This window comes from Falco peregrinus, chromosome 1 (assembly GCF_023634155.1).
Source record: "Falco peregrinus isolate bFalPer1 chromosome 1, bFalPer1.pri, whole genome shotgun sequence".
NCBI classification, from domain to species: Eukaryota; Metazoa; Chordata; class Aves; order Falconiformes; family Falconidae; genus Falco; species Falco peregrinus.
In genome coordinates, this window is record NC_073721.1 from 129,802,640 (window position 1) to 129,824,293 (window position 21,654).

At 40.5% G+C, this 21,654-nt stretch overlaps 1 protein-coding gene across 10 annotated transcripts in view; it reads left to right on the top strand.

Moving 5' to 3' along the window:
- MYO9A (myosin IXA) overlaps nucleotides 1–21,654 on the top strand; it is a 184,219-nt gene that overhangs the window by 15,386 nt on the left and 147,179 nt on the right. For 9 of the 10 annotated variants that reach the window (XM_055818976.1, XM_055818992.1, XM_055819003.1 and 6 more), the window contains exon 2: nucleotides 18,423–19,344. In XM_055818976.1, coding sequence (XP_055674951.1) covers nucleotides 18,502–19,344 — 843 coding nt within the window. In that variant the 5' untranslated portion in view covers nucleotides 18,423–18,501. Of the gene's footprint in view, nucleotides 1–10,828; nucleotides 11,030–18,422; nucleotides 19,345–21,654 lie in introns of all 10 variants that reach the window. The other variant, XM_055818981.1, reaches the window with a different exon arrangement.

A 21,654-nucleotide genomic window follows, 5' to 3' on the forward strand; every position in this document is an offset into this window, starting at 1 on the left:
TCACTTCGTCATATTTCTGTGTAAACTCATTAGCTAACCTTCTCTGCTTTATATTTCTTCTAATCCATATTTCAAATGCCCTAATACCGCCATTTGGTGGCTTTGATACTGATCTGATTTAATTGTTCTTTGTGTTCGTGTGTAACGGTGCTTTGGTTTGCTCTGGTTGTAGTGCAGAGTGAAGGGACCTGCAAAACCTCAGGGAGATAAGGGGGTACCAAAAGAGATGGGAGTGTGATGTAGCAGGCTGTAGCTTGACAAAATCAGTACCAGATCAGCATGCTGGAGTCAAGTTGCATGATATACAGAGTAGACATCCACTTAAGTAATTTTGGTGGAGGTAATTCAAAATTCAATTTGAATAGATCATAAAATATCTGTATATTATTTTTGAGAGCTTCTGTGTGTTTAGGTCTTGCTTGGTTTTCCTCTCACTTGTGCTCCTGCAGACATTTGCTGGCAGAATCATGGGACTAAAATTTCCCAATATCTTCTGGTTGGTCTTGGTGTAGTAATCTGCCTGTGTTGTCCACCTTAACGCTGAACTTTAAAGGTCACCAGAGTCCTGAGGCATGGAGAAGACAGACAAGGTGATGCATGCTTCCCTTTGGAAATTTCCCTAAATCTCTGTATTGGTTGCTTTGTAGGCCCCTCAGCCTAGCAGGATTTCTGGTGGTTGGTGTGATGGGCCTCCACTTGACTCATTTGGAGGACGTCAACCCCTTCTCTACCTGACTGATCCAAAGTCAGAAGTCCCACTGTGGTCATATTCAGCCACATTTTGGGCCAGTTGCTTGTGCTGTTGGCATGTGAAGTGTAAATAATACTCGCCATCCCTGGAAGTGCTTTCAGTTGACTGGCTCTGTGGTAAGCCCGCCTCAGTTCTGGTTTTCCTCATTTCCAATCGCAAGCAATGGCCAGATGAGCCCGGGGAAGGAGCGTAGTGGAGGGTGTTACCTCCTCTGCAGGAATGTGCTGTCCCCCTTGATTTAGTTGGCTTGATCCAGTGCTTCTCATCTGCTTCAGTAAAAAACCAGCTGGTTTAATTTTCCCTGGTGAAGACTGACAATCTTTCACACCAAAAACCCAAGACCTGGCAAACCAGTAAGGGTCAACCTGAAACAAGATGTAATCCGTTGCATACTCGCATGGAGACTGTGGCAAGGACCTGCTGGGATTCAGATTATTTATTCATAAAACTAAATTAGACGTGTTTTCCATGGCTGCTTGTCAGAGAAGCCTTTTTGATTTGTATTCTTGCATCTTTTGCATCTGAGATGAAAACCAGCATGGCTAAATGATGAGGTTCATGGTGATATGAGCCAAACAGATGCACTTCAGAAAATGGAACTTCAATCTTGGATTTACTTAGCTCATTTCCTAGTGTCATTACATTGTCCGGATGATGAATGTGCTTTAGTTGTGTGATCCTACACTGAATATATTTTAAAACATTTTTTTCACGCTCCCTTCTGTTGATCTCATCACATAGCCAAGTTAATAGATTTAAGGCAGTTTCATTTCCATACCATATGTTCCCTAAGGCGTTTTGGAGGGATAATTATGCTTATATATTTTACTTTACCATATGATGCAAATATGAACTGTCTTTCAGGTAACAGGGGTAGGCATACGTGTTCTCAGAAGCTCTGAGATGACTTGTGTTTTCTGAAGGTGCTGTCTCCTGTTGTCTTTTAGAGGAGCCAGGAAGGATGACACCTTGGATGTGAGGATAAGGAGATCATGCAGTCATTCTGGAAGTGTTTCTTAGACTTACTTAACCCCTCTGCCCACTAGTGGGATATTTCCTTGAAAAGCAACTTCTAAACCATTGTTTCTGTAACGTTAGTGATTGGGGAAGGTAGGAGTTCATGCAGTAGCTGTATGCATTGCAGTGAATTTGAAGGATCAAGGCAAAGCAGGATCTTTCGTGCTGAAATTGTCATAGCTAACTGTAGATGTAAATTAGAAAACTGAATTATGTATGCAGAGACAGCCCAATCTCTTTTGGAAGGATATGGGGTTTTTTCCTATCTGGCAAATCGTGATAGGTGCCTGAAGAATGAGCTTGGCTGCAAGTGCGGACTGCTGCTGAGGCTTCACAAATTTACTTAAATCACTGGACCAATGTACAGAAGTTGACAAATGTAGCAGGATCTGAATGGTACTAAATACATTGAAACTTTCTTTCTTTAAACAAATACAGAAGTTTGTTTAAAGTGGTTTGTGTTAAGAGGTTGTCCTTAGGCTAAAGATGTGACTGAAGGTTGGAGGGAAAAATGTTCAGTAGGATTATTTGGTAACTTAGGCTGGGAAATTCCCTCTTCCTTGTGCACACTTCCTTAGGGTTTGGGTTTTTTTATTAAAATTTGATTTTTTAATGATGAATGGAACCTGTTAGAATTCAAACCAGAATGCCAGTATGGTGGTAGTTTTTTTTTTTATTGTTTAGAGAAGTTGGTATTTGCCGAGTGAAATTTTAACTTGACCAGATAGTGCAGAGAAAATGCTTTTTTTCCCATAGTGGACTTATTTTTACTGCTTCTGTAGAAATCAATGTCCTTTAATTTACATGATGATCATACGGTCTTGGTAGAGAAAGGAGTCTTGTAATGTTATGAAGATACGGCTGCTAATAATTTGCATTAGAAAATAAATGGAGCAATTAAAAAGAGATTGGTATATAATCACTGGAAACAACTTTTCCATCAAATCCGTTGCTGTATTTTAGGTTATTGAAGCTGAAACCTTTACCCAGCTGATTCAGGACTACAGCTGAGATCTAAGTGACACAGGGATAAAGGTGCTAAAGGAGACTTCCAAGGTGGGATGTGGATGGGTTAGATGATAAAATAGGGAATCCCTTTAGTGGATTTAGCAGTTTGGAAGATGGAGATGCAGAAGGTACCTTCCTCATGAAAACCTGAGAGCCTGGGGTGACTTTTGATGGGGGGTGGGGGGGAAATCCCAAACCAGCAGGTTATAGAGTATGAGGGTGAATAACTTGGTTTTGTGTTTCACTCTTCATTTGAAAATTAAAATAAATCCTCAATTCTCTCTTTCTGAGAAACATGTTTAAAAAAAGGCAACAAAAAGCCCTCATTCTTTTAAAAATTGCCTTTCAAACCTGATCATTCTTTAAAGGTTAGGGTTAAGCATGGTTGTTTAAGTCAAAATGGTGACGATTGGAAAGGCTCAAGCAAAGGCAAAAATCTATGAGGCTCAAGTGTAAAGTCAACGAGGACAATGAAGAATACAACAAATGGGTTCCCCTGTGTCTGTCAGACCCTGGATACAGACAGCGTGAAAAACAGCAGTGCCCTTAAATGTCCAGGAAACTTTGGATTTCTTTCTGCCTGCAGGCAGAAAGTATAGATAAGGATAGTAATCCTAAACTGGTTGAAATAATTTTTCTGCAGAAAGTGACTTTTGAGCTGAGGATGGAAATACAGGATAAGCTAGGAAACAAGTTTTCTATCCTGAAAAGTCAGCTAAATCGCAGGTTTCTGATCCAAACTGTGGTCTGTGATCCCTGTGTATGTGATATAGGTAGACTTGGTATATCAGGGACAGCATTTTATGAGTGTGTGTGACATGAGGATGGGACTGTTATGACCAGAAAGAACTCTTCATATCATCTTACCTTTCAAAAAAAAAGAAAAAAACAAACCAAAAAGCAGACAGTGTATAAATGTCAGTGACAGTAAAGAAATAAGGAGATCTATTTTGGTCCTCTGAACAATGTGTGTTGATTAGCCATAACTTGGCATTTATCTAATCAACTGAGATGAGTCTCAAAAACCTTTCCGTGGGAGATCAGTGTGTCTCATAATTGCCTTTTTAATTTTTTCTTAGTGTATTGTTGAATTTGCAGGAGTAACACACCCGCACCTTCTTCCAACTGTGTTAGTGCTTGCAGCTAATCTTGGAACGAGCGCTGTGTGATGAGATTTGAGAGGCAGCATCTGCTCCAGGACACGTTATTGCTGCAGGGCGATGGTAGAGGGGATGGCTTGTTATGGCCCCAGGCAACTGCCTGTTGTGGCCAGTGTGCTGTCCTGTTTCTAATTCTGCCAGTGAAATGGAGAGCAAGTAATTGCAAAAACCAATAGGCGAGCAAGTAATTGCAAAAACCAATAGGTTAGATCTTTTGATTTTTTAGTTATTATTTTACTTTGTTGCTGAATCCCCACATCATCCCATCCCCCCCCCCCCCCCCCCCCCCCCGGCTTCATAATGACCTTGCAATGACCTTGCTTTGCCTACTGGATTTCCCTGACCTCTTCTTCTCATGTGGAGAGTTGTGCTGGCCATGTGCCAGCTGAATAATTCGTAGTAATCTAAAAGTGTTTGGCTAAAATGCTTTATGGTTCCCTTACTTAATTTCTGCTCTAAATAAAACAATTCTTGTGAAACTTCTAGGCATGTTGATTTAGTTGGCAGACAAGCATTTTGAAATAAATATTTTGAGTCCGAAAAAGATAGGCAAGATGCATGCAGAAGACTGAAACTATTCCAGCTGAAATATTTGCAATGTTGCTGAATACAAATAAAAAAATTAGTAACTTGCGAGAAGTAAATGATGTAACTTTTTTAGGTAGGATCTGGGAAGGTGGTTTTGTATTGAGGTCTGGTCTCTTTAGGGAGAGGTTTGTCGTCTTACATCATATTTTCAAGTGGCAAAAAGTATGGTTTCTCTCTTATGACTGATGTGTGATTCTCATAAATAAGTTTCTGGTATCAGAGAAGATGCCATATATTTTCTAGGTGATGATGTGCTTGTGGAAACCATTTAGATCTGAATATTGTGGACTGCCTGCAGTTCCCATCTCAATTGTCCTTCATGTAAATAAAAGGTAGAAATGAAACCAGCTGTGTTATCTGAGCCTGTTCAACTACAATCGGCATTGCATTTCAGTTTCTTCAGATAACACAGGGCTGACCTTGGCTGTGTCCTGTCCCCTGCCAAGGGCAGGGATGCCAGGCTGGTGTGGTGGTTTGTGTTAAATACAGGTCCTACTCTGTCTGTTACAGGGCATGAGGCTGGTGAGGTTTGCTGGGGTGGAGAGATGCACAGCGGTCCTTGCTTGGTTTTGGGTGGACTCACGCTCTTAGTAAAGCCTGCTCTGTGTGCTTGTGTTCTCATCACTATACACTGATGTTCAGTATACCTGATATAATATTAAGAGTTGGGGCAACATTTTGGGAACTGTGGTCTGCTTGTGGAACTAATTTGTTTATAGTGATTGGATCAAATGAAAGCTCCCCTACAGAAACAGGTGAACATTATGAGGGACCTTGCTGTAACAAGCCCTTCTCCTAAGACATTTGGAGGTGGAAAACAAGGTCTAGAAGTCATTTTGAGCTTGTGGAAGCTATTTGGTTGCTCTCTAAAAGTCGTAAGTTTCTTGAAGCTTTTTTTTATATTATTACCGATTATGTTTATATTCAGTTCTTCAGTGCAGCTTTGTTATATGCAGAAATGTCTTTCTGTTACTGATGGCATCTTCAGACTATCAAAGTATCTGAAATGTACTGCTACTATTCTGTACAAAGGAAGAAGCTTAAAACCCATGTGTACTGCAGTTTTTGGAAGGATGTCCGTTTCATCTCCTGTGTGAGATGGAATTGATGGCGTTTCTGTACTGAGATACAGAGATTGCTTTATGTTTTGTGGGGAAGAGGTGCCTCTGCTTCCCCTTGAATGTGGAAAAGAGAAATTGGGAGAGATGGATCGGTGCGTGGTTGAAAGTAAAAGCTGAGGAGGGCTGATGACTTTCTCTGGGAATAACCCTGCAACTGAAGCTAATAGTGCTTGAATAATTAGAAGAATCACCTTAGAAATGTTTAAACCCAGAATATCTTAGGGGAGGCTTTAGATTTATAGCAGGTTTCAAAGAAAATGAATATATGAGGTGGAATAGAGATTTTTCTCATACTGCACTTGGCACCCCATTTCAGGATAAGTGCGATTATCCGCTGGCTGCAATTAGGGCAGATGCTGTCACCAGAGCTGCTTTGTGAGCTGCCCTGTAAATGCACGAACAGATGTCAAAGAAGCAGTTTTGCAGATTTGCCTTAAAAGAGCTTCTCTTTCTCCCTATGATGTTTCTGCTTGGTATGTGGAATTATCTTTGAGATGTTTAATACTTTGCTGTTGCAGTCTGCTGTCTAATTTCTTAAACCATCAGAGGATGCTTGACCTCTATTGGTGCAGATTGCCTGAGCTGTGTGCTTAAGGACCATTTGTTTTAATCTTTCCTTTTTGAGGATGGACCTGGTCAGAATTTCTTTTTTCATAGAAGCGCACTATCATAATGAAAAATCATGCCTGCCAATAGAAAAAAAAAAAAAAGGTGGGAGGGTCACCCTCTGCCGCTTATTGTGGGTGGAAAAATAGTCCTTCTAAAGACAGGGGAGGACACGTGGAAGTACAAGGCACTGAACGGAAGAGAAAAAGCAAATGCATTGTGCTAGTTTGAACTGAATATGCTCGGATTTAGTGTGTGCCCACTGCAGCATTGAAATCATTCCACTGGCAGTCTTGTGAATATTTACATTTTTGCTGCTTGATGTGCAAAGAAACCAGATCTCCAACCTCCGGATGAAATGATTTTTTTTCTCTTTCAGAGAACATAATGAGATTTAGACTGTTACATCAATTGGCTTAATTCTTACCTTACTGGAGTAATGTGGTGATTAAAAAAAATAATTATTTTCCAGGGTTTGCTGTTGAATTTCATTTGCTCAACAGCTGCATTCCTCTGCTACCCGATTTTGTGTTGAGCTCTAACTTGGCTGGTTAAGGTGGAAGCTGTTACCTAAGTGTAAGAATGAAACTGTGATCTAAGCTGCTGTGTTCTAGCTTTAGCCCAAAGCTGGGAAGATTCAAATGAAATGTAAAGTCCATGTATTTCTTTGTCCACCGGTGTCATCTTAATCTTTGTAGGTTCTGCTTGTCCTGCTTTGTGTTGGGTGACTGTATGGATTTATCTGCTTGGCAGGTTTGGAAATTGGGATGCTCTTCCTAATCCTTATCAGTGATGTGTAATCAGCAAAAGGTTTATGAACCCCCATAAAAGCCAGAGGGTATCAGAGGCACCCTAAAATCCATGTTTATTATGGCCCTGTGCTGTGTCACAGCATCTGCTGTACTTCCTTGGTCATTTACTGCTGCTTTCATTTTAAAAAGGTGTATTATGGCATCCCTAATGGATGCATCGATTCCCTGGTACCAGTCACCGAACATTGCTGAATTTCTGCAGGCTTCAGTCAGTGTATCTACTCCATCAAGAAAAGCAATGCAGCTTGACTTCCTCCTGTTTTTTGCTCCTAGATGAGCAGTGGAGGCAAAAACTTTTTCCATGTTGCCATACTGTGCCTCTGTTTATTAACAGGGTCTCTAATTCACCAAAATAACTTTGTCTCTGTAGTCCGACCAGTTCTTGCCTTCCCTCTTAAAAAAAGTGGAGAGCAATGCCAGGATAGCACTTAGTTTTCTTAGTCCTTCACATGAAATTCACAGCTGACTTCAGGTATATAATGAACAATTAAAGTAGCCATTGATTGCAGCTCTCACAGTATCCTTGAGAGCTGCATCTACAGAACTCAGAAACAAGATAAAAAATTGGGGAAAAAATCAGATTTGTATAGGAGCTTTTGTTCCTGTTAGGGCTAAGTGGACAAAAAGACAAGCTGCAGTGTGGAGATCGGTGCCAAAAGCACTAACTGTGCTAAGAGTGGTGGAATATGTAATACTGGTGGTATTTCAAGTAAGCTATCTCTTCAGTTTTAGAATATCAATATTAGTAAAATATCATCCTTGAAATATTTTCATGTTGTGTGTTGTTAAACACTTGGATAGTTCCACTGCCTTTTTTTTTTCCCTTCTCTTTTAGATATTAATGTTTTCAGAGAACTACGGAGCTTGTGTTTCCAGGTAGCTGACAATAACTATTTTTAATGAAGCTGTCATCTATAATTCAAGGGATTTTTCAGTACTTTTTAGATTGTAAGATGGCTTTTGGTTTTGGTTTCATGTCCTGATGCATTCAGAACACTCCTCTTTGAGTTTAAACATGCTTGTGTTGTGACACTTACTTGACAGCTTAATTTTGAGATTCAATATATTGTTTTGTGGTTAGTTTGAATGCAACATTCTATTTGTGCCCTTGCTTGTAAATTATCATAATCTGTGGGTTGAAGCCCCCCCCCCCCCCCAACCTAGTTGTTGGAAGTCTTGTTTAAAATATGACTCATTCTGGTGTTGGGTTTGGTGTTTTTTTTTCTTTGTTGGGTAACTAGGCAGATCAGGCAGACAGCATACAAAAGAATACAGGAAAGTATTCTTTTCCCTTTGATCTTTCATGGCACAGTCCTGAATGCTTTAAAATCTATTTTCTGTACTAGCTAGGCTATATAGGGGATATATATATATATGTTGCTACTAGCTATGCATCGGTTTGCAGTCTGTGGATAATGGGATCGTGTACCTGGTACTGCATGGACTGGGTCGCAGAAGGATGCTTTCAGGTTGGTGCTACAATCTTTTGTGTAGTTCTGCACTGAAAAGAAACACTATTTTTGCACAATTTTTAAGTGCTTGGTTTAAAGGAGTGGAAGCTATCTGTATGGTCTGGTGATACAGAACAAATTTCTAAAATATATAGGTTAATTGCACTAAGCTGTTTCAAATGCTCAGCTTCAAGGAGATGGATAACATGTGGCACAGTCTCTTAATATGATCCTAAATCTAGTCATGAGTAGCTGCTTTTTTTTTTTCTGACAAGGCTGCAGTTATTGCTGCAGAGGGCATCTTTACTGCAGAAAAGATGATTCTCTTCAAGGAAATGATTTCATCTGCGGATGGAAAACGGGAAGGAGGTGCAAGCAGAAGTGGCAAACTGGAGGACAAAGCGCTCATGCATTTTGCAGTTAGTTGAGGGTTGCCTTCATTTAAGGAGGATTTTAAAATAACATGGATGGGTTTATGTGGTGGAAGCTTTGATAATTTGTGCTTTGGAAATAAGAGTTATAGCAGAAGAAGCCATGGCTGACAGATGCCAGCAGCTGCAGGGGTAGGTGTGCATGGTATTGTAAGAGTATGGACTTCCAAAAATAACTTCATTTCTATTCAGATGCTTGGGAAAAGCTGAATTGTAGTGTTGCTTAAAGAGTATGAGACAGAGCTGAAAAACTGGAGAATTGGGTATTTAAACTCTTCTTAAAAGGTATGCTTTACCTAAAATGTTAAAAAATGGTATATGGCTTCTGACCAGCCAGAGTTGCTTTTTATCATTCATTTTAATCTTGAGGAGTATGTATCCCTATCAGTAGGAAAGTTGGAAACGTCTTTTTGGCAGAAGAGAAAGCTCAGGTTTTTGTGTTGGTGGGTCACCAGGAGCAGGCAGGTAATAATTTTTGTGAAGTGTAATAAAAATGCATTGGGAACGCTGGAAAAATTTAAGTAGATTGTTTGCCAAAACGTTTTCGGTGAGGAGGCTTTAAAATCATCCCTTTCTCGCTATTGGTTGCTGTCCATAGTCCCCCATAAAACGAGGAAAGAGAACATTGGTAATGACATTATTATGCCTTCTCCTAGCACTATTGCACTTAAATTTGACTTTACACCTAAGCTGTATTAACTTCTTCAAGATAACTTTAAACCTTTTAAGACTACAGGAAAAAGCATCAGAAATTATCAAGGTATTACTTGACTTGGTATTCAAAAATAATTTGATGACCTTCAGTTATGTAAATTGTCCTTAATTTTTTTTTTTCCCTTAGGGAAGTACAGCACAGAGCACAGGTATTGTCACTTGCGAAGTGGTTTAATGTTTGTTTTGCTGTGTGCTTGGGTTCCACGATAAGCAAGGCTAAGAAGCGTTGGTTTGTCTTGGCTTGTGCTGGAAGTGGGTTGAGTTTCTTGAGGCAGGAGGCCTCCATGCTGAGGGTCTGCTGAATGACATGGTTCTCTAACCTAACAAGGTTCTTTGAAAAGGATCAATGTACTGATATCTATTGATATATATCAGTATTCAAAATACTCTTACATTGAGGTGATATTGTAATGTAAGAAATTATTTCTTGACGATAGCATATACATGGTTTTTTTATAAGCTGCCATTTATTACTCTTGTCTTTGGAAATTTTCTAATACAGGATACAGTGGCATTTAGGTGATAGTGCAATATATTTGTGTAATGCATATGGCTTCTGGAAAAGCACGTATCTTTTTGCTTAGCTATTATTTCAAGTGTGATGCTTGTTGAAGCTGTAAGTGGTACTAGAGTGCCGTGCTGCATCCTTCAATGTGCATCCTTTTGGGCATGGCAGTACTCAGGTTTCTCCTACTGCCAGTGCCTGCAGGGCTAGATTAGGAGGGGAAGGATGCTTTTATTCCCCTGGGTGTTGTTCTCTGAAGCTCTCAAGCTCTTCTAGGGTATAAGCATTTTTTTCCCTAACGCTGGAGTAATTCCTAGGCTCTGAAAAAAGTATTTTCTGCATCTATTTTGGGATTGTTGAGATGCCTCCTCAGTGTGAACAACTGTAGTCCTTGGCAGTGTCTCTCTGCTCTTCATATCCTTAAATTTTAACAGGTTCAAAAAGATTTTTATTTTAGACACTGGTTTGGTGTTTTTTGTTTTTTTTCCTGACCTTAAACATTAAATTTTGGTTGCTAACATAAATAGAAATAGCTAGGCATGTGCTTCATGAGATAATAGGAAGATCTCATGTCCATTTATGGTTTATACAGATTTCCCCCTGCTAGCTGACTCTTCGCTGGGCTTGTATTAATGTGGTATTTGACAGTGATCTATGCTTTCAGGATATCAACTCCAGATTTTTTTCCATTTGGGTTTCCAAGTGCTGAGCTGCTCTGTGTACACCTGTAAGGAGGAAATCCAACCAGTGAAGCTGGAAAATTGGATATTTTGGCTGTTGGTGTGAAGAGAATTGCTGTGTTGGTGAGGGATGCTCTGTCAGAGGATGGTGCTGGAGCCTGGAGTTAATCTGGCAAAACTTGAAGGTACATTAAATGTAACGTTGCCACTTTTTATAAATGACAAATTTATCTTGGTATTTGGAACAGGGTTGTCATGTCTCTGGTCAGTGATTACTTAATTAGCCATTAAAAGAAGCAAAAAACCTGTATAACGATGACTCGTCTCCCTGCAAGTCTCCAAACACTTGGGATACACAAAGCACTTCATTGGTTTCTGGCTTTTTGTTAGTCCTTGCCATTCATTTTGCAGTTCTTGTTAGCCGCCTAGGGAATACAAGAATAGCAAATTTAAGTTAAATGCAGCCTGAGAGAGGATATAGCAATTTCCTTTCGATTTTTTAAAATTTCATATTTTTTTTTTTCTGGCAAAAAAAAGCCAAGGGAGCAGCTGGGTGCTCAGTTCTCACTTGTCAGAATGAAGCTTTTAATGATGTTGCATTTTTGCTAAGTACCCAGCATTTTTTGAATCCTTGCTTACTCCAATGTCGTTTCATCAATGAAGCTCAGGGAAGTTAATTCTGTGTCCAAGTGCCAGCTGTTCAGCAAGTACCATGAAAAAAATCTGATTATTTTAATACTTCAACACCGTTGCTGCTGCTTATGTGTAGGGCACATGTTTCAGGAGAGCAGTAGCGCTTCCAGAAATCAAGATGCAGTGACTCAAATCTGGAGCTCAAGAAAGAGGAACAATCCAGGGCAAGATTTTATTTGCACCATTTTTGAGGCCTTTCAGCATTATTCAGAAGTGCTGTGACAGAGGCAAATATGGAAATCACTTCTCGCATTCAGTTGCCTCAGTCACAAGACCTCACCAAGCCTTCCTGTAGTGTCTTTGTTATTATTTTCATTATTTTTTTTTTTTTTTTCCCTCATTCATGCCTCTGGTAGCATCTCCAGCTGGTGAGACAGGAATCCCACAGACAAGCTCTTCATTTACTGTGTAGCCCTGATTAATTCCTCAGACATGGATTTGTTCCCTGCACAGAATATGCTTGGAGTTTGAGGGGAAGAATATGTGAGCATGTTATTATTCATGTCCTGATTCAGTTCCTTGTCAGAGCTGTTTGCAGTGGCTTCTAGGAGTAATTCATTTTGCAACAGTTTCTCCTGTAATGTTTTTAGATGGGGTTTTTCATTTCCCATGTTTTTTGTCTCAGATTAAAGGTCTGGTAGAAGCTGACAGATTTCCACATGAGATGCATCAGCAAGAGCGTGATGAACAGGTAGCAGCATCCTCACCTGTCTTCTAGCTGCTAGAATGAAAGAAACTATTGAGTGGTGGTTAGACTGCAGGGGAATATCAAAACCTCGAGGCATGGGGTGATTCCAGGCTCTGGACGAGATTATCAGCTGCGTTTGCAGAAAGTGAAGGGACGCCAGGTTTTTAGGTTCACTCATGTTTGCTTTGAACTCAGAGCAAGATGAAGCAGATTTAGCAAGGGAGATAAATTCTTGGTTACAGAATTGGGACCAAATGGAAGATTTTAGGGAGAGAGGGAAGAAACCACCAAAGCAGTAAAATGTGTAATTGGGATGCTGCTGCCATTGCATGCTTGCCCTCACTTTCACAGGAGATGGGTGGTTTGGTGTCTGTTGGGGTTGCCTTTGGGTTGTGTATTGGCACCCCATCGTGCCAGGTCCAGCAGGCACTTCTGTTGTTGCTGAGTGTCTACAAGTGTGTCTCTACTCCTGCTTTCATTTTCCGTTCTAGTTTAGGTCATCTCACTGCATTGGCATGTTGCTTAGGTGTTTCAGTCCAAATAAGCTACTCTAAAATTTATTCAAAAGACCCCTTTCTTCTGTATATGACAGTCTTGGAGTGCTGATTTTTGTTGGTTTTTTCCCCCCATCCAAGCTTACCATCCCTTTTGAAGAAGTAAATTTGAATTGCAATTACAAATCTAGTTGAAGGTGTCCCTGCACACTGCAGGAGGGTTAGACTAGATGACCTTTAAAGGTCTCTTCCAATACAAACCATTCTGTGATCACTATAACACTTACAGCTATCACACTTTCTGTGTTAGAAGTTTCATTCTTTTGAGCAAAACTCATTGTATAGAAATTTTGCATGCAGTTTTACTGCAAAACCCTTTGCACCCTCCTGCTTTCCCTGTACCCATACCTGGGTCCATAAATCTGTATTTTAGGCAGCACCACCTCCTGCACTGGCACCATGAGGCGGTTTGAGACAGGCTGATGTAGATGATTAAGCGACAATAATGATGTTTCTCTCCCATCAGCAAACAGCGGGAAGAGAAAAACATGGTGAGCATGGAAGAGGAAGGTGACAAATAGGAAAGGCTTAAGCATTATATAAATGATCCAATGAACTCACAGGTACAACTGTGCACTAATAACCAAGATGTTGAGCATTTACATGGGCTTTTCTGCCTGTCTAGGATGTGGTAGTTTTTATAGCTTCGGCTGTCACAGATCTGTCAGTCTGGCATCAGTTTTGATCTTGTGGTGGTGTCATTTCAGGTACCAGCCGCACCATGCTATTTGTTGCTGCAGGAGAGAAATTTGGAGAGCGCTTGTGCTGATATATTCAGACTAAGCAGTGAAGTGTGTTTAAATTGGCCATTTCTTTATCAGTTTTTTTTTAAAGTTTACCTATTCCAGGAATTTCTACCCCACACATTATATGTTTTGAGGTACTGGTGGATGGATAAATCCAGACTGTCTTGAGCAACCAAGCTTGTTAGGATTGCCTGAGGATTGGCAACAGGGAGAAAGTTCCACTATTTTTGTTGTCCCTTGTCTGGGTTATGGGATGTTACAATAAAACCAAGTGAACTTTGCTTCCAGAATTGCCCCTTTAGCAGCCTCAAGGCTGACACTAATCTGTTTTTTTTCCAAATCATCTAATATTTGGCAAACTTTGTCAGTGATTTCAGGCGTTAGACATCTCCAATTATTTATAATGGGTACTGATGCTTCCAGTAGACAGTTTATTTTGGATTTTTTCCCATGCGTTGCTTACACTCGTTCTGAAAATTAAAATACTGAGGTTGACCTTGTGAATGAAAAAGTAAGAAGTAGCATAACCAACACACTTGCTAAAAAAATGCAGCTGTCAATGCAAGAGCACTTGCTATATGTGGTCACATATATATTTAATTTGAGAAAGGATGTTTGCTACCAGTGTTTATGTATATTAAACTGTGGACAACTATTACAAGATTGCATGAAATGTGAAAGTAAACTACTATTTACAAGTTTAGTGTATGCGCAAAGCCCAGTTGACTGTCATAATTCTAGTATGCTTTTTCTGTCAACCTGCTGGTAATCAGATTATTATCGCGATTTTTGTAAGGGCTTCTGAGCTGCTTGGAAATATTAATTGATTTTGTTATGTAGGAGAGGACAAGGCTTGATTTGTAGCCTTGTGTTTGTTTGGAGAGCATGCTTTTTACATTGCAAGTATGATTGTTATGATAGTAAAATCGAGTAAAATCAGTGTGCAGGGTCAGTTTGAGTAAGAACCTTCATTCAAATGTAGAAAATAGAAAAGGATATAGAACATATTAGGCTGAAAGTATGTTGACTTAAAACGTTGTAAATTTTTCCTTTCATAGGCATGCATAGTCCATAAATTTTGGCCAGAGTGTTCACGGGAGTTAGCAGCTCTTGCCTCTGAGGTCTGATGTACGCTCTGGGTTTCCATCTCCCGCAGGATCAGTGTCCCGTTACTGTTGCCTTTATCCTTGCCAATCAATGCCTGTATGTGAGTGAAGCAGCTGAACCAGAGCTTGGTGATCAAGTCAGGTCCTTTTATAATCTGCCACTTGAGTAAGGAGACATGCGTGCCCTTCCAGCAAGATACTAGCTTTTCTTTTCTATAAGCCTGTATAAATAACTTAGATGTCGCATCATTATTTGTCTGTTCTCACTGAAGTGTAAACATGTAGCAACGCAAAATGCCTTAAAATAGTATGTAGAGCAAGTTTTGCAGGTTGGAAAATACTTGCTCTATTGTTCTTTTCATCTTCCTATTTAATTTTTTGTGTCCAAACACAAAAGTATTGTTAATTTTAAGTCATATAAAAGCTAATATGACAGCCTGCTTGAACAGTTGTCATTAGGAGAGCCTTTCTCCCTGACATATGCTAATTATGTAATTACACATATTTCATTGCAATATTTTCTCAAAAATACTTTGGAAAATGACTGTCTGCAAGAAGTGTGTTTGATGTTGAGCAGAGCCCAGCTCATGTGCACCATGGTTGGGAGACCACAAGCAATTATCTTCATTAACGTTTCTTTGACCTAACATAATACTCCGAGACATGTTTAGTGTTATTAAAAGTAAATCCTGTGGCATGCCTCCTGTGATTTATAAGGCTCAAATTAACACCTCTTTGCTTTCTGACCTCACTAAATTTCTTAGTCATTAGTGGAAGCTTCTGGCGTTTGAGTGGTTTTGGAGGGGACTTGGCTTTTCTTCATTCTCACAGTTACTGGGGCTTTTAGCATCTGTGGGGTGCATGCTTGGCTCACAGTTCTGAATTCAAGTTGTTTGGATGCAGGAGACACAGATGTTTGTTACTGTACCAAGTCCAAGCAGAATAAGCATCTGTAGAGAAGCGAGGAAGGCTTTGGGGTAGGTGGGGTAGAGTGGCCTGATGCTTTAGAGAGGTTTTATTGAGCTTGCGTGTATTTTACAGGAGGGAGGAGGTGGAAGGCAAGGTCGGTTTGCTCAAGGTAACCAACCTGAAGTCTTGTTTGCAGTTCTCACGTGAGTCAGTAGTCCTCTATACACTCTGATAACTTGAATAAAAATAGGCAGCACTCTTCTCATAAGCTTTGAAGTAGAATCTCAATGAGGAATTATCTAGTTTAAGTGTGGTGGTGGTTGTTCCCCTCCCGTTCCCCACTTCTTGAAGGAAAAGCTGGTGTTGGAGTCAGAGCTAGACAGAGAAAACCCAACCCAGCACTTAACTGACATCATCCCTGTTGCATCTGTGCCTATACTAAAGCTATAGGAAAGAATTTGGAGTGATTCCCAGTATATAATATATGTCCTGCTACCAAGAAATGCACCGTCGGTCCCTGCCAGATGTATTTCACGGTGATATATTAATTTATTTGCTTTGAATAGCACATGGCTGGGGCTAATACACTTAATGAAATATTGGAGCGAGAAACAACACAAAATAATGCTTTTCATTTTAAGACCTCACATTTTGTAGTAAATAGAACAAATCTCCAAATCTCAGCCTTGTGTGAATGTGGAAGATAAGGGAGGCTATGCTTGGAATGAAGGTCTTGGATCTAGGTACTTGGGGAGGAGAGCAAGGACAGGGTGACCATGTGAAATGCAAATGCTGCTTCTGAATGCTCTTCAGACATCAAACGTGCAGTGCAGGAGCTCCTTAAACCTGATGTCGGTTTTGACCTCATGTTTTTTGACTGTACTTGAGTGTTTTGTTGATGCCATCAGGGAACTGTCACAGACATGAGGTCTTGCTCCTGTAAGGCAGTGCTCAAGGAGAGGCTCAACGTTATATGTCATGTTAGGATGTGCATCACAAACTTTTATCGGTGTTAAATGTCACCTGCCATTTTATTGCCCAGATGTTGGCTCTGAGGGTCCTTTGCATTTCTTCATAGTTACCTTTTGTCTTTGTAATTGGAACACCTCCTAACGTCTTCAAGGGGAATCTTGAGTGAGTTAGAACCAATCAGAGAACAGAGGACCATTAACTCTGGAATTGCTTTCATTTGGAGGGTAGTGGTGGAGCGTTGTCATCTTGTGGTGATGTAAGTTTGAGAAATTAGCTGTGCATTTCATGATTCAGCACCAGACATTGGTTTTCTGTGGTTTTTAAGCAGTCGGAGAGAAATAAAAAGTGAGATTGAGTTGGCTGTAATAGTTCATATCTGATGTCAGATGTGGACATCTCTGAAAAATGCTGGCTTGGTGGGCAGAAAAGTGCTGCTGTTTGAATCCCAACGTGTTGAAAAATCTCCTGGACAGGAAGGGAAAGGACTTCAGCTACTCTTCACTGGCACGGGACTGTGGGGTAATGTATCTAGACCAGGGCCACAGGGGAAGGGGATGGTCATTTTAGCAGCTGAAATTTGAAGGTGTTGTATACCACACACCTGTGAGAAGCTGATGATTCTTCGCACAGTCTGGATTTTAGAGCAGTTGTAGGAATAGGTGAATTCAGTCAATACAAGGTCCTCACCCAGGGATGGTGGAGCTGAGCACCAGGTCTGTCAGCAGCGAGTGCTCCTGGTTGGGCGCTGCTGCAGGGGTTGCGTGTGCCTTTGTGTTGTGAGGGGACTTGGAGCTTATGACCACTAAGTAATTCAGTTGTCTTTTAGACTTGTGACTAGGCAAATCATTGTGTTTCAAGAGTCATTCTGAATGTCGCTCAGGAAGGGCTTTGAATTGACAAGAGGAAATGGCCTTGTGTTGAGCCAGGGGTAGTTTAGATTGGCTATTAGGAAGAACATCTTCACCAGAAGGGTTGTCAAGCACTGGAACAGGCTGCCTGGGGAGAGGTGGGTGAGTCACCACTCCTGAAGGTATTTAAAATATAAATAGACGTGGCACTTAGGGATGTGGTTTAATGGTGGATATAGCAGTGTTAGGTTAACTGTTGGACTTGATCTTAAAGGCCTTTTCCAACCTAAACCATTATATGATTCTGTGACAAAGAAGACATTTTCTTTTTAGTTGGAGTATGTCTTTAAGGTGATATTTTAAAGTTTTGTTGTTTGGGTTTTTTGTGTGGGTTTTTTTTTTAAGTAAGCATGGTATGCAACTGTTCAAAATCTCGAAAGGTTTAATTCTCTAACAACTCCTGAAAAATATGTAATTTATATGTATGGGTAAGTCAGTGTTGGGAAAGTCAAGGGGTGTTTTCCAAAGCCATGGTTAGCTGAGTGATGCTTTCCCTAAGTTGGCATGAGGTATGCAAACATGGAAATAGAGACACTAACTGCTAAATAAGCTATTTGGTAATATTAAGCAATAAAGCTGTAGCAACTTCTGACATTAGGATGCTGATGTTGATTTAGTAGGCTGTCTGGTATGTTGCTCACAAAATACTGATTTTATTCTCCATGAAATACAGAACTACCCTCTGATTTTTAGAGTATCTTTGATGCTTCAGTGTCAGGGAAAAATTAGCAAAAGCTTGATGTGCTGTGGGTAGTTACACTTAAGTAGAGGGGAGCTTGAGGTGTGGGCAGCGTTTGTGTGTTAAATACCTTATTACAGCTTGGGTGTGTGAAAGCCCTGCTCTTTTCAGCCGTTGGTTGGGAATCATCACTTGCTTTCTCTTAAGGTGATTGGTATCATCAGTTGAGTTGCTCCATTGCATCTCATGGCACACGTCAAGATTTTTCAGGGATCCCTGGCAAGATAAATCACCTAACCTATTTTGGTTTGCTTTTTTTGTAGCATTGCTAACATGATGACCTGACAAGATATAGGATGGTCCTGACTATGCAGCACAGGTACTGATGGAAAAGGATCCAATATGAGTGTAAATGATGTTGGAGGAAGACGACGCTTTGAAGATAGCGAGTACACGCTGCACATATACCCTGGGAGCATTGCAGAAGGGACTATCTACTGCCCCATCACTGCCAGGAAAACTTCCACGGCTGCTGAGGTGATTGATTCACTCATCAATAAACTTCAGCTTGAGAAAACAAAATGCTACGTCCTTGCTGAAGTGAAGGAGTTTGGTGGGGAGGAATGGATCCTCAACCCAACAGACTGCCCGGTCCAGCGCATGATGCTGTGGCCTCGTATGGCCCTGGAGAACCGCATCAGTGGTGAGGATTATCGCTTCCTCCTGCGGGAGAAGAATCTGGATGGGTCCATTCACTATGGGAGCCTTCAGTCCTGGTTGCGGGTGACGGAGGAGCGTCGCCGGATGGTGGAGCGTGGCTTCCTTCCCCAGCCGCAGCAGAAGGACTATGATGATTTGTGCAGCCTGCCGGACTTGAATGAGAAAACGCTCCTGGAAAATCTCAGAAACCGCTTCAAGCAAGAAAAAATCTACACCTATGTAGGCAGTATCCTCATCGTTATTAATCCGTTTAAGTTTCTACCTATTTATAACCCCAAGTATGTAAAGATGTACGATAACCATCAGCTGGGAAAGCTGGAGCCCCATGTTTACGCTGTGGCAGATGTGGCTTACCATGCCATGCTTCAGCGGAAAAAGAACCAGTGCATTGTGATTTCGGGAGAGAGCGGCTCGGGAAAGACACAGAGCACTAACTTTCTGATTCATCACCTCACCGCCCTCAGCCAGAAGGGATTTGCCAGCGGAGTAGAACAGATTATTCTAGGAGCTGGACCAGTGCTTGAGGTAAGATGAACACAATAGTAGTGTGGAAACTTTTAACGGTGGGGAAAAAAAAAGCAACTAAGTAGTTGGGGTTTTATTATGACACTAATCTGGGTTTATCTGCTGTGTGCTGCTGATAAAATAAACAACAGTACTAGCAATAAGAGAAGGTTATGTTTCTGCCTATAGAATTCTACTTGCGTCAAAAAAAGGGAAAAATAAAAGTACAGCAAATAGCTTTCTGATAAATTTGTTAGTGCTTTGTTTTCACTCAAGTGTTGCTTAATACTGGTATATCTCAGTGATTTTTCAGTTTGAAAATGGAAATTAAAAACCCTTTCTTGAATTATCAGTGGCCTTTCTTTATAGTATATTGAAAGAGAATTAATTGCACATAGTATATTGATAGTGTTGTATTTACGGAGTTTCTGTGCACTCAACTTCATTGGGCTGGGGAAGAGATCAAAGGTAACTTTCATGGTCAAAACTTTTATTTTCTAATCACGAGTACTTGTTTTGGCTAGTGTGATTAGTTACTTTATGCAGACTTTTCCTGTGTGTGAAAGGAGATTAGATTAACTGCAGCATTAACTTTACAGATATGAAATTGAAGAGAGGGGTACAAGCATGCATTAATTAAATTGCCTGGAGCTTGCCCCTTAACTCTTTGAAATGGTTTGCGTTAGAATTGCCAGTTTTGTTTGTGAAAGCCTGTCTGCATGAGGGTGACGTGAGCATCAGCTTCATCTGTGCCATTGTTCTTTGAAGCCACAGTACAGGGAGGTGCTTGATGGCTGCGTTTTCTTTTCTTAAAATAAAAAGTGGCTTCAACTAAAGGTTAGTAAAATTCACAGATTTTGGGGGGTTTGTTTTCTGTTTTGAAAGGTCTTTTTGGCAGTTGTAGACAGAGATATCTACTGTGTCTGTATTCCATTAATGAGTGTGAGGACTTTGGCCAGTTTCAACTACCTGCAGAAGACTGGGAATCAGAGGAAGGACTACTGCTTGTGGGTATTTCAGCCAAGGATAAGCCAAGAGCTTGATTTTGCAAAGCCAACGAGTGTTTTTTTTTCTGATTTCATGTCAGGTAGAATGTGTTGACCTAACTTAATCTGGAGTTAGCAAATGATTAAAGTAATTCTGGATGGGCTTTGTCCTGAAAAGCTACAAAGCTGTATAACAAACAAGGTAAAGAAATTGAAGAGGCTTTTTTTTTCCTTTTTTGACAGTCTGCATGAAACTGTGTGATAATTATTTTAAAGCACACAGGAAAGCAGGCTTCCCATTCTTGCACTCGCCAGTGTTTCTCCTGCTGTTGTGCAAGAGATTGTGGAGCTGTTTATTGCTGGAGTTGATGAGAAAATACTAGACCAGGCTCCAGTAGCCTACAGTTAATGGATGTTACTGCAATGACCCAATTAGGTGACCATGTTAATTTAAAAAACCAACTAATTTAATGAAAATTATTGCATTCCACCTCCAATGCTGCTGTTTATTTGAAACATTTGTATGCCTGTTTGGTTTTTGGTATGCTTTTTTAATGCATCTTGTTAGACTAAGGTCCACTTTATAGTTGTCTTAATTACTGTCACAGAGAGCACCTCAGTCCAGCTTAGATTTCCAGAGGTGGAGAAGAGATCTCCATGAAAGAGAAGGTAGAAGGAAGTTTTGTGAATTGTTTTTTCTTAAATTTTGGGTTCTTTTCAGGATTAGGTAAATATTCTGCTTGCTTGGCTCTTGGATGGAGTGCAGCAGTGCAGACAGTTTACTGGTAATGCTGCTTTGGTGATGGCCGCTTAATTCTTCCAGGGAACTGTTGTGTGTTGTGTGTGTTGGGATTAGGTACAAGAGAGGGATGCACTAAGCCTCTTTGCTTTCCTTTTGCAAGATCTGCAGCTGTTTTTAGGGGAAAAAAAAATTCATCTGAATCATAGCTGGTTTTTTTGTTGGTGAGTTTTTGTTGGGTGTTTTTTTTTCTTTTGAAACAGAAGTTTACATTCCTTCACTCTGGCAGCTGGACAGCTGCTGTTTTGCTTCTCTAGCTGCCTCCAGGTCTCTTGGAGAAAGTGAGAGTAATCCAGAATTTCTTCTGCTCTGCCAGCACCAGTCCCAAATAGTCACAAATCACACAGGCTTAAAGATAAAGTGTGCATACTTCTGCTTTTTCTTCCCTTCCTAAAAAACGGATCTTCAGAGAAGATCTGTTGTGAAGTGTCGTGTTACCCTGCCACCCGTTTGCAGACTGGACCTTCTGATTCCTTGCATTTGTGGCTGAAATGCAGTTTTCACATCTCTGTAAGCTTAGATGCCAAACTTGGGTGTTTCCCCCCA